A 12,904-nucleotide genomic window follows, 5' to 3' on the forward strand; every position below is an offset into this window, starting at 1 on the left:
ATAGGTAATCAAACTGTTTCTTATAAATTGGATATGATGGGGCGCTAATGAAATTTTGATATTGTTATATATGTGCATTTATAATATTTAACCAATAATTAATGTCATTAAGAGTTGTAGCGGGCCTGCATTTATAATATTTAACCAATACAAACATATTTTGTATTTTTAACTTGTATTTATGTACTTATTTTTGTTCGTAAAACTCTTGAGCATGTAATACCTAATTTTATATTTATATATTTTATGAACTTAGGCGTGTAAAATTTTGAGAAAAGATGTACTTTGAAAAAAATATATTATTTCACGAACAAATGTGCAAAGTGATAAAATGTATACCTTCTGCTCGCTTCTGTCAAGATTATAAAGAATTTATTTTATTTTTACTAGGGATAAACCGGAATCAGTTTTTCAAATTCCAGAATTTATAATGAAATTCAAGCCGGAATTTTAGTCGGAGCCACAATTATACTTATAACATTTTCTGCCTCAAAGATTACAAAATATCCTTTTGCTTAGCGCTTGCATACATACGGTACTGTAAAACCTTTATCCAAGATATGCAATCTTCATATACTTCTTTAGTGCTAGATAGCGCTAATTCCTCGCCAAAAATGATGGGTGTCAGCCATCTACATTAGCTTCATTTGCATCAAATTTAAAAATGCCAATCTTAAAAAGTTTTCTTACTTGCTATGAGTCAGAAGAAAAAAGAGAAAGTAACCATTAAAAAAAATCAAGAAAGAGATTAAAACGAAATAGATTGTTTCATGGTTGGGAAAGGAATAGGTTAAACCAAAACCGAAGAAGCAATGTTAAAATGATGAAATGTTAATAAGGTTAGTTACTCTCATATGTTATCTGCCTTGTTAAATAATGTTATCTGCCTTGACAAAAAATGTTCTTAAAGAACATAACAAACCTAAATCTAAACAGGAAAGCAAAAGATAAGGTTATCAACAAGTTGTAGAAATTGTCTAAAACTTTGATATTTAAACCTATTATCTATGTATTCAAAAAACGGGTACTTAACATAGATCGTGATTTTCATTGTGATTACTTCTTGATAGTTCAAACAGTTGTTAAAATATCATCTATTTATTCTTTAAGAAATATACTTCAGTTACAGCATTTAAAAGATTATAAACTAATTTTAAAAATTTCCTTTTTCAACGCATTTTTGCCTCTGGAATAATTATACTACTATGACGGTACCACATTTAAATCACTTTATTATAAGGGCGGATTCGCTCTAGAAGTTTTGAGCAAATCCGCCCTTTTAAAAAAACTGATTTAATTTAAACAATTTTTAGCTTCCTTCTCCCTCCAGCCAGTCTATTATACCTTCTTGGTTTTATTGACTTCATAACAACGAGTTCTATTTTTCATTAAAAGTAGCGTAGAATTGGTGCGTTTACAATGCCGCATTTTTATTTTTATTATTAGTTTCATGGCAAAAGATTTTTTGTAAATATTTTAAATTGTTTATAAACATATTTAATTGGAGACTCGACTAAAACTTAGTGTGTGCGTGTGTGAGAGAGTGACAGAGTGAGAGTGTGGGAGGGGTGGAGGTGGGGGTGGGGTGGGATGTTAGGGCAGGGAGCCCTCAATCCTCCACTTGTCTACGGTCATGTATTATGTATTTAAGATGTACATAAGATAAATTACATCTTCATTCTTTAGTGAGTTTAGGTAAATACCGCACATATCATATTTCAAAAGTATATAAGTTTCAGTTAGTTGAACAGTCGTACCTAAAGTTTAGATTTAGGGTCGTCCAAAAATTACGTCTCGCCATAGGGGAGGTGAAAGGGTTAGTGGTTTTGTGACGACTCATAGAAAATTTGTTCTTAAAGAGTTACAACGTTGTGGTCTAAAATGGTCAAGTATTGCGTGACGTAATTTATGGATGACCCCTTTAATGTTATTGATTACATAATTGATTATTGCAAACAAAATTGAATTGTGTTCATTTAGAACTTTATAGTTTTTAGCTAGATCTACATACGTTTCTTCCAAACACAATTTTAAATGATAAATTAATAAACAATAAAGTCAGTCTTCTAGTAGTTTCTGGCGAGTCATTTGGCAGAGGTGAGAACGATAGGCGGAGATAAAACCGAAGGGTGAAAGGAGATGAAAACAAAAGGTGGAAGGAGGTAAAAACAAAAGAGTTTACACAATATATTGAATAGATCCAATAATTTTATTTACAAAAACATGGTAAAAAATTTATTTATTGAATAAATAAATATATTGCAAATAAAGAAAAAAAAGGTTAAAACCAAGTCGGTCGTTTGGACTACAAATGAAAAAGTGCTTAGTGCATATGAAGACCATAAAACGGCTCTGGAAAGGTTTATAAGATGCAAAGCGTATTGCATACCGGTGCAATAAAACAAAAATAACTTTTTAAAAATATTTTATTTCTATTTTAAGGCGCTGAAAGAGTCTTTAGCAAAGTAAAAATGTACTAAAAAAAGACCATTAGCGCTATGCACATAAGAGCAAAGTATCTATATCCAACAATGGTTGCAAATATTTTAATCCGTTTCTAATACCAGCAATACTAACCCACATCATTAGCAAAAAGTGTTAGGTCTAAACGAGTAGTTGAGGAAAAGAGAGAGGCTAGCTACAGAGAAAAAGAAAGCATCGGAGATCGCTCGTCTTCTGAATGTTCCGCGGCGTACGGTTTACGATTGCTTGAAGCGACTTGAAGAAACTGGTTCCATTGATGATCGTCGACGTTCTGGAAGACCAAAAACTGCAACTTCGGGTAAAATCGTCAAAACAATCCGCGACAAGATTCGGTACAACCCAAAACAATCGATGAGACAAATGGCCAAGGATGAAGGCATTTCGGAAGGTTCAGTTCGGCAAATCGCCCACAAAAAGCTCGGAAAATACCCGTACAAAATTCAAAAAGCTCACGGACTTACTGATCGGATGAAAGCCACTCGTTTGGCCCGTTGCAAGGAGCTTCTCAAGCGATTCAAGAAGCCGGCGAACGCCTCGACGATTCTCTTCACGGACGAGTGTCTCTTCACTGTCGAGCAGTTCGTGAACCATCAGAATGACCAGATAATTGCTGGAAACGTTCAAGAAGCAAACCAGAAAGGTCGAATTGATTCAAAGACAGCTCACCCCAAAGCAGTGATGGTTTTCGGAGCGATTACAGGAGACGGCAAGATGCCATTGGTTTTTGTCAATCAAGGCGTGAAAATCAGAGCTCAAAACTACCAGGATGATATTTTGACGACAGAGGTATTAACTTGGACCAATTCGCACTTCGGACAGCGGTTTTGGACGTTTCAACAGGATTCCACCCCAGCCCACAAAGCAACGGTCGTCCAGGATTGGGGCAAAGCCAATTTTTCGGGTTTCATCACAGGAGAAGAGTGACCTCCAAACAGCCCGGATCTTAATCCCCTCAACGATTCCATTTGGGGAATTATAAAGGCCAAGGTTGGAGCTGTTCGTCATCCAAATTTGAACTCTCTACGGCTAGCACTCGAATAAGAATGGACCACTCTTAACGATGATATGGTGTCCGCCGCGGTTGAAGCATTCCCCAAGCGCCTCAGGGCGTGTATCAAGGCGAAAGGAGGACTTTTTGAGATCTGACTTGTTTTTGTTGTTTAGCATGTTATCAAGAATAAATGTTTAAACTTTTAGCACATTATGATAGTTCTACGTGTTTTTACGTCGTAAATACTGAGTGCGGGAACTTTTTACGCACCCTGTATAATGATTGTAAATGCACTGAAAAAATGTTTATAGACACTATATATGTTAAGAATATACAATATTTGCATTGTATAACATTTTATACAACTTTGTCTAATACAGTTTCTGAAGCGGTTTCTATTGCAAACGGTGTGAATTTTAGTGTTTTCATTATTATTTTTTTTTAATAAAATAAAAGAATTTAAATGATCAGAAAATACACTGATTGTTATTATTCATTATATTACGTTAAGTTGCCAATCATAACTGAAAAAAAATTAAAGTTAAAAGAAGTGATACTAACACTTCACGAAAAGACTAATAATTTTAAAATAAAACTAGATATCACTGGTAAACCAAAAAACTTTTTTTGCACCGATAAGTTAAGATAACAATTACCTGGTAAAAAAGTAAGCTGAGCAGCACACTACGTTGGGCGAACGTCAGAACGACGTTGGGATTGTTGAGTCAACGCGACCCAACGTTGGCATAACGTGTTGTGTTTCTTAGGAAATATTTCCAAAAATCAAAAAGTTTATATATTTTCAATTTAGGATAGAACTGTTCCTTGAATTCAATTTAGAACTTCAATCGAATTTAGAACCCTAAATCTGAAATAGCACAATATAAATTTAGTCAGTTAAAGCAAAAATAATGCAGGGTGGAGGAATAAGAATGACAGATTAGTAAGTGTAAATCATTGTGGTATATAAACCATGCATATGTGTGAACCATTATTCAATATGATCATTGATAACTATTGATCCTATACTCTTATGACCGTTGATCTCATACTCGCAATTAAACACAAACTGTGTTAGAATTAACCTACTTTTACATAATTTTGTGGTCGTGTAACGTGTTGCGTTGCGTGGGTGTCTTTAAAAGCAAAAACATCAAGTAAAGATATAAAAAAAATTATTAATTTTAATGTAAAAATAAATTAAATGAGTAGCAAAGACATTCAACAGTTCATATACAAAGCTTATTTGTTTTATTGGAAAAAGTAGGTTCATTTAAAATACGGACACAATTACAAGTATTCACAAGAATTTTTTATATTGAAATATATCATACTTCAGTAAATTAAATTAATCATAATTCAAAGGCAAGCAAGAGTTAGAACTAAAGAAAAAATGATTTCAAAAATGTTCTAAGACCTTTGAATAAAAGAATGTTGGTGTATAACTTATCATTTTTTTTGGAGGTGCATACAAAACAAAAAACCGGATGAATTGTTACATATTAAAAACTTTATAAAGTTCTCTTTTGAAGATTAACTAGCAATGCTGGCTCAGGCCCATGTTGCTAGTTAGAACATTTACCCGTATAAATATTTTTTATTATTGCAGTGGAAAATTTCTACTTATGATACTATTCATGAGAAATTGTATATAAAAAAATAAAATTCAAAAATTAGAAAAATATAAACTTAAATACCAATAAATAAAGTACAATAACTATAAATCATAAATGTTCAAGATGACTTACACTGGAATAAATATGTAACAATCAAAATAATGATTTTCATATTTTCCTAAAATTTGTAAAAAAAAAATCATTATTTAAATATTATAATGCTAACTTTACTAAATTTATTATAGAATTAGTTTAAAAAAATCTTAAATAGTAGTTACTGGTAATTTTTCAGTCAATAAACAAATTAATTTATATTAAATTAATTATCATTATTTAAAAAATTATTTTTATTAAACTTATATTAGCCATATTTATATTTACATTATATTTATATATACTACATTTATACTTTTTTTGAGCGCGTCTTTTTCACTATGATTTTAAGTTTCCAATCTAAAAAAGGATTTTGAGTATGGCGCCCTATGTCAGGTCGATAATTGTCGAGGATGCCATGCTCAAAAAGATAATTAAAAAGATAATTTTCGGACAGAGTGATTTTTTCTAATCACTTTAATAACTTTTAATTTCAAAAAGTTCAACTTGATATTTCGCAGCTGCTTCAACGTTTTCAAGTATGTACTTTTCACAAGTACAAGTTTTCGTTAAAAAAGATAATTTTAAATTAGTGTTTTATCACCGAGAATGTCATTTTTATTAAAAATTTAATTGGGAAACTTTAGTTAAAAAATTGTATTTTGTAATTCTCAAACGTTTTTGTTATTTCAAATAAACTAACAGCCATTTGCCATATTCTTTAAAATTATTTAAGAACATATTTTATTATAATTAATATATATATATATATATATATATATATATATATATATATATATATATATATATATATATATATATATATATATATATATATATATATATATATATATATATATATATATATATATATATATATATATATATATATATATATATATATATATATATATATATATATATATAATATAAAGTATTTTATAAATTATATAAATATACCACAAATTACATCAACAGCATCAACTCACAACTTCATAACAAATTTCTATTACTTCTTTTTGTTATTAACAAGTTCAGCCATGGAATGCGTTTTATAACGTCATTTACTGACACCAAAATTTAAAAAACTGTATGTTTCATTCTCTGCGTTAGAACATCTAAGTTTAATAAACACGTAATATAAGATTAAATAATCTTTCCAGCTTTTTATTCAGGTAAACAATGCGATTTAAAAAAATGTAATCAGAAATAATTAGCTTAATTGTTAATTTATGCTAGGTCATAAACACACTTCATAAACGTAGAAAAAAAAAAGTTTCCTTTTACACTTAAACACTTAAACACTTTAGATAGTTATGCTAATCATGCGTTATATAAGTTACCGATTTTTTAAAAACTTTTTAATTAAACTTTTTTTCAAGTAAATTAGAATTTGGTTGTTCGTAATTTTATCCCCTGAATTTTTTAAAGATTTTTTCTAAATAAAAGTTTGATTTAAGTTCTTTTAATTAATTTTGTTTGTTAAATTATTGGTTTCAAAGGTAAGCGAGTCTAACTTTTAGGTAGTGTATTTAATTTTATCAAGTCTAAGTTTTGAACCATTTGTTAAGATTGTCAAGGTCCCCAATATACAGCGTTAAAGATGATAGAAATAATTGCTTGGGCATAAAAAACTTGAGTATAATAGAGATACTTGAGTATAAACGGCCCTGATAAGAAAGAACCCATTAATATGGGTTCTTTCTTAGCAATATTCATATTGCACAATTTGTTATTATTATTTAACTTTGAACATACGAAACCGTACAAGCATTTATTATATTTAGGTTGTATTTATTAATGAGTTTTAATATTATTATTGTTTTTTAGTTTAATTAGCTAAAAAATGCAGCAAGATTAAAATTTTTGAAATTGACAACTCTAACTAAACGAAGAGAAAGAGGTGATATGATCAAACTATTTAAAATAATGAACAACATTAATAAAACAGAACATAACATACAAACTGTTCAAAATCATATTAGAGGTCACTGTTTCAAGTATTATAGGGAAACAACAAAAAAATCTGCAAAGGCATAATTTCTTTTACAATAGATCGGCAAACTTATGGAACTCATAGCCTTTGGAACTAGTCAAATCATCGTCTGTAAGCTCCTTAAAAGCAGGATTCGACTGTTGGACGAACAACAATCGATTGAAGCGGCTGTCACAGTGTGCTTAAAAGCATTCTCACTGGCCAATCCAGTTACAGCAAAAATACTAGCTAAGATGAATATTTTAAAGACGCTGTGATTCTTTTAGAAATTGTCTTTACTCAATTTTATAAAACTCTAAAAACACTTTGATCCAGCTACTTATCGTCCAATCAGCCTTTACTATTTTCAGTTAAATTTTTAAGTCTTTCAATAACAAAAATCTAATATCTCATTTTGAATCAAATGTTTTGTACATAGTATCGCATCTATATCATTGAAAAAATAAATAAATTTCAATTGTAAGATCTAACCCCTATAACATTTTAAAGTTATGTTACGTCTTAATCGGTTACAATTGGTAACAAGGTTACATTCTCTAACTTTTAATTAAATATTAAGTAAATAAACTTGATAATGCAGTAAATGTTTGTTTTATAGTGCCGTGTTGCTAAAAATCATCTTTTATTTTATTTTTATTGTAAAATAGCTTCGTCTCAATTGGTTACTTTGTCACGAAAAAAAAAAAAATTCTCAATTCGCAACGTTACGTCTCAATTAGTTTTCTTTTTAACTATATAAAGTGTAACCAAATAAGACGTAACATAACGTTACTAAATATAGATTCGAGACGTAACTAAACTACGTGACGTAAATGGATTTTTTTAACGTTACATTATGTCTTAATTGGTTACACTCTAACAAGTATCAAGATAGACGTAAGGAAACGTAAAATAAATTAAATTTGTGACGCGTTAAATTCGCAAATTGGTATTGTGGTTTATTCTCCTCCAGCTAATTGCCATACGGAGACCACTATACCATGGCACGCAGAGACGTGTTCAGCCCCTAGTAGGGGAGCGTCATTACCGCTCTACGGCCAAGAGTAAAGTGAGTTTTGGAAGAACGAAGATATGTTAGAGCAAAAGATAGAAGAAATCGCGGTAGAAAGATAGCATAGAGAAAGCGGACAGGATTGCACATGATGTTAGATTGTGCAATGGCTGGAAATCATGCTGAAATTAGGTTAACCTAATGACAGCAATAGGATAAACACAGGGACTAAAAAGTTTCAGTATGTGTTTTTTTCCGTAAAAAAGCGTAGATTCTTTTATTGAGCTGGAGGGTGCTAAAAATGGGGGAGGGGAAGAAGGATTGAAATAAAAGCGTACGTATTTAATGAACGACTCCTAATTAGAAATACATTTATACATATACAATTAGCAATGATAGTTAAAATTATGCTTGCAATTTTCGGCTTTTAAACTAGGCATAAGGGGTGTTCAAAAATTTTTTATTATAAAACGAAAATACACAAGAAACCCAATATGGAGCAAATATGAAAAAAATACGATTACAAAAAAAAAAATTCTAAAAATATTGACATTTACCTTGTGCTGAAGCATCAAAAAACCCCGGAAAATGCGCTAAATATTTTCTGAAAACAAAATTTTTTATGTGATAATGACCCAAATTTTTTTTAGATATTTTATGTATTCCGGTTTTTTCATAAATGTTGTTTAAGTTAAAAAAAAAGGTTTAGGAAAAAAAAAACTATGGGCAAATACGCAATAAAGTTTTATTTTTTTGACTAAATTTTGCGAAACTTTATTTTATTTTAAACAACAAATACGAAGAAACCAGAAAACACAATAATCTAAAAAAGAAATTGGACCATTATAATCACATTAGCATTTTTTTTTTTACAAATATTGAGATTTACCTTGCGCTCAAAGCCAAATAATTTGGGGACAATTTGGGGCATTTTTCGAGGTGTTTTGCCGCTAAATTTATTTATTTTAATAAATTTATATCGCTTCATAAGCGAGAGGTTCCGAGTTCGATCCCCACCACGTCCCTGGTAGTACCGCGCTCAACTTGTTTCTCCGCGCAGCGGCCTTGTTCGTCAAGGTTCGTGTTTCGGAGTTATAGAGTTGAGAGAGGGTTATAACCACTATTAAGTAACCTCCTCGTCTGTAGTGGCCTTCTCGGCCTTGAGGAGGTGAATAACAAAAAAAAAAAAAAAAAAAAAAATAATGTGATTTCAATAATTATATAATTGGATAAATGTTTTTTTTTTTTTTTTTTACCGATTCTATTCCTTTAAAGATGTAGATTTTATTTTTATATTTTAAAGATTCTCTGCTGCTAAGATCGCAAAAACGCATTAACCTCCCATAAGGTAGCAGAGGCGCTCGGGGATCAATTAAAAAGAATGCCAATGCATGCAAAACGCGCAGTAATCAAGGCAGAAGCCAGACTAATAGGCATACCTAGTCGGGCACCAAAGAAGGCTAGTATTGCACCTGAATCTATTAATAATGATAATTCTGACAGTAACGCCTTTGATGATATTTGCAACGATGATAGTTCGTTTACCAAAGACAGTAGTTAGAGGCAAAATGTACACAGATTATATTATTAATATGTTAATTATTTTTTTCGTTATAATAAACTTCTGAATTAAATGCTTTTTTCTGATCGCCATCAATAAATTTTATATGAAATTTGAAATATATATGATGAGGAGGGAGGAGGGTAATCAGGTGCGATCAATCCCCCTTTATTTGCATATTCTCTTTATTTCAAACAACTTTTAAATGTAAAATTAAGAAAAATTTATATTTACTATTATAATCTGCCTTTTTTCTAAAAATTTTCACGTTACGGGTCCGTATATATATATATATATATATATATATATATATATATATATATATATATATATATATATATATATATATATATATATATATATATATATATATATATATATATATATGTATATATACACAACACATAAACGACTTATTATTAATGTTAATTACAATATTTTAAATCTAATTACGTTAAAACTTTTAATATAAATAAAACGTTTTTAAATTTTTTTTATTTAATCAGCGTAACACTTCTTTTGTTTTTATTACCCCACAAGCAAAAACGTGTATATAATGTCAATTTAGACAATTTTTGCGTCTAACTGTATTTATAAAAATATACAATGGTAAGGTTTGTGTTACTGTCATCTATTACGAGGATATATTTAGTTACTTAAATTTTGTTAATAGTTTTTATGTGATATACATTGTGTGATTGGCATTAGTCTACGCCTTACTCTCCAGACGATGGTACGTTCTTAATTGCCTATATTATATAGGCTGTAAGAGTAACTTGCAGCAATATTGTAGGCCGATAATTAGGTGTTCAATCGCATACAAGATAACAATTAAATATCGCTTATATGAAAGTCGCCACTGGTGATCATGATCCCGTTTTATTAGGTCAAAATGTTACGTATTAATACGCTATTCGTTACATCTCGGATAAGTAAAAATTATACTTTTGCACGTAACGTTACGTTACAATGTTACGTATCATTACGTAAAATCTTACGTCTCGGTTACGTAAAAATAACGGACATTTTGCACGTATTGTTACGTTACAATTTTACGTATCGTTACGTAAAATCTTTCGTCTCGGTTACGTAAAAATAACGGACATTTTGCACGTAACGTAACGAATCTTGTTTACGTTACAATACGTAATGTAACCTGAAAATGTTATAGGGGTATTATTCTTCTAATCCAAAAGATGAAATCTCATCATAATTTCAAAACACATACTTTGATGGTACACCACCAAATATTCAATTGTTTAAACTTAAATTTTAAAAAAAAGATGAATTTTATATCATTAAAAATTTTAGAATGCTATTTTATTACTTTATCTTACTTTGCCTCGATAACTTTGCCATTTTGCTGGGTCAATTCAAAACACGATAACTTGAAACATGCTAACACAAAATCCATGCAATTTTTTTACATATGTTCAATACATGAAGGTAAAATTGATGTTTAAATTTTAAGATTTCCAAAATACACTAAAAAGTTTCTAAAATTTACTTCCTAAAAAAAGCATAATAAATATTTCCTGAAAATTTGAAGTGATTTGCACTTTTGCTTCGCAAAATATCACGTTTACAATCAGACAATGTTTCGCTAAATTTGAAAACGGAGAAAAACGCAAAGAAGATTAAATATTGCTGTCATTGCTATATAAATTTTTTTTAGCTTAGTTAATTAATCAAAAAATTAAGAAATAAGTTGAGAACAAAGTTTTTATGTTATTAATCTACAATAAATTGCCTTTCAACGAGCTAAATATCAAAACAAAATAGCAAACGAGCTAAATATCAAAAATTCACTTTTTTTTCAGTTTTCAGAAATTATATAGAGGTGTACCACCTTAATAGTGACGGATCCGGGGGGGGGGGGATATGTATTTTCCCCACCAGAATCTGAAAGTCCTAAAACATCTTAGAAATGCAGGGCCTTTTTAAAATACAAAATACAAAAAGTATTTCGACATCCCCCTCTACATACCAAAAATTACTACACCTTTTCAAGATGTAATTGAGAACTTGAAAGTTGTACTTAAGAAAAGCATTTATTTCACCAAATTTGTTTACAACCATTTCTGGAACCACCTTGTCCAATTTGTAGACATGAAATACATACAACTGAACAAGTTGAAAGAAAACATTATATTTTATCTTCATCGAATGATACAAGAAGAGTAACTGAATGTGCTGAGCGAAACGACGATTGGGTGACTCTGGCGCAAACTTTAGGTGTCAAATATAAGGCAGCATACATTTGGGTCCGCAGCGGAAATTTAAATTTTATTGGAAGACGGTTTTAAATTAAAAAAATTAACCGATGATCAAATCGAAGAAACACTGACATGGATTGAGTTGGAGGCCGTTAAAACAAGGATATTAAGACAATTTAATATTAGCGTCAGCACAACCACAATTGCTAGTTACCTCAAAGACAGACTATTTTCATTTAAAAAAAGTGCGCAAGAAGCCTACTACAATGAATGGTGATAAAAACAAAAAAAAAGAGCTGAATATGTAAGGAACATTGACGAACACATCACAAATGGTCATCAGATAGTTTGGTTGGATAAAACAAATTTTAATCTTTTTTGTCGAAAAACGCAAAGACGAATCAAACAGGGGAAAAGAGCAATAATGAAAATAATTTCTTCGCAAGGTGCAAACATATATTTGATTGCAGCTATATCAACCACAAATGTCGTCATGATAGAAACTCGCAGAGAATCATTTAAAGCAGATTCTTGCAACGTGTGGATTTTGGGTTTTTTTAACCAGTTGTTTACATCCGGGAATCGTTTAGAGGATTTGGTCGTCGTAACAGATAATGCTCCATGTCATGCTTGTTTGGAAAGAGTGTTTGAAAATTCACCGGCTCTGTTGTTACGATTAGGACCCTGCGGCCCAATGTTAAACCCAGTGGAAACTATCTGCTCCAAAATAAAAATAAACGTCAAAAATGGTATTCGCATTCCACCTGTATATGGAGCAACAAATGCAGTGTTTAGAAAGAATTGTTACTGCAGAAAAAAATATAATAATGGGAGGTGATTGTACACGCGCTGTACAACATATGACCACGCATTACGCAACGATTTTAGATATGAAAGACGTCCAAGTTGGTGCTTAACTGAATATTGCAATGATTTTTAATGACGTTGTTTAAATA

The 12,904-nt window shown here is 30.4% G+C and overlaps 1 protein-coding gene across 4 annotated transcripts in view; it reads right to left on the reverse strand.

The window, feature by feature from the left end:
• The window catches only part of LOC100215454 (neuronal acetylcholine receptor subunit alpha-2), a 72,252-nt gene that overhangs the window by 45,111 nt on the left and 14,237 nt on the right, over positions 1-12,904 (reverse strand). Inside the window, exons 1-2 of one of the 4 annotated variants that reach the window (XM_065816908.1) lie at positions 6,145-6,332; positions 5,224-5,269 (exon numbers count right to left, since the gene is read on the reverse strand). In XM_065816908.1, coding sequence (XP_065672980.1) covers positions 5,224-5,263 — 40 coding nt within the window. In that variant the 5' untranslated portion in view covers positions 5,264-5,269; positions 6,145-6,332. Of the gene's footprint in view, positions 1-5,223; positions 5,270-6,144; positions 6,333-12,904 lie in introns of those variants that run through there. The other 3 variants (XM_065816910.1, XM_065816909.1, XM_065816911.1) reach the window with 3 other exon arrangements.

Source organism: Hydra vulgaris, chromosome 13, assembly GCF_038396675.1.
Source record: "Hydra vulgaris chromosome 13, alternate assembly HydraT2T_AEP".
Lineage (NCBI taxonomy): Eukaryota > Metazoa > Cnidaria > Hydrozoa > Anthoathecata > Hydridae > Hydra > Hydra vulgaris.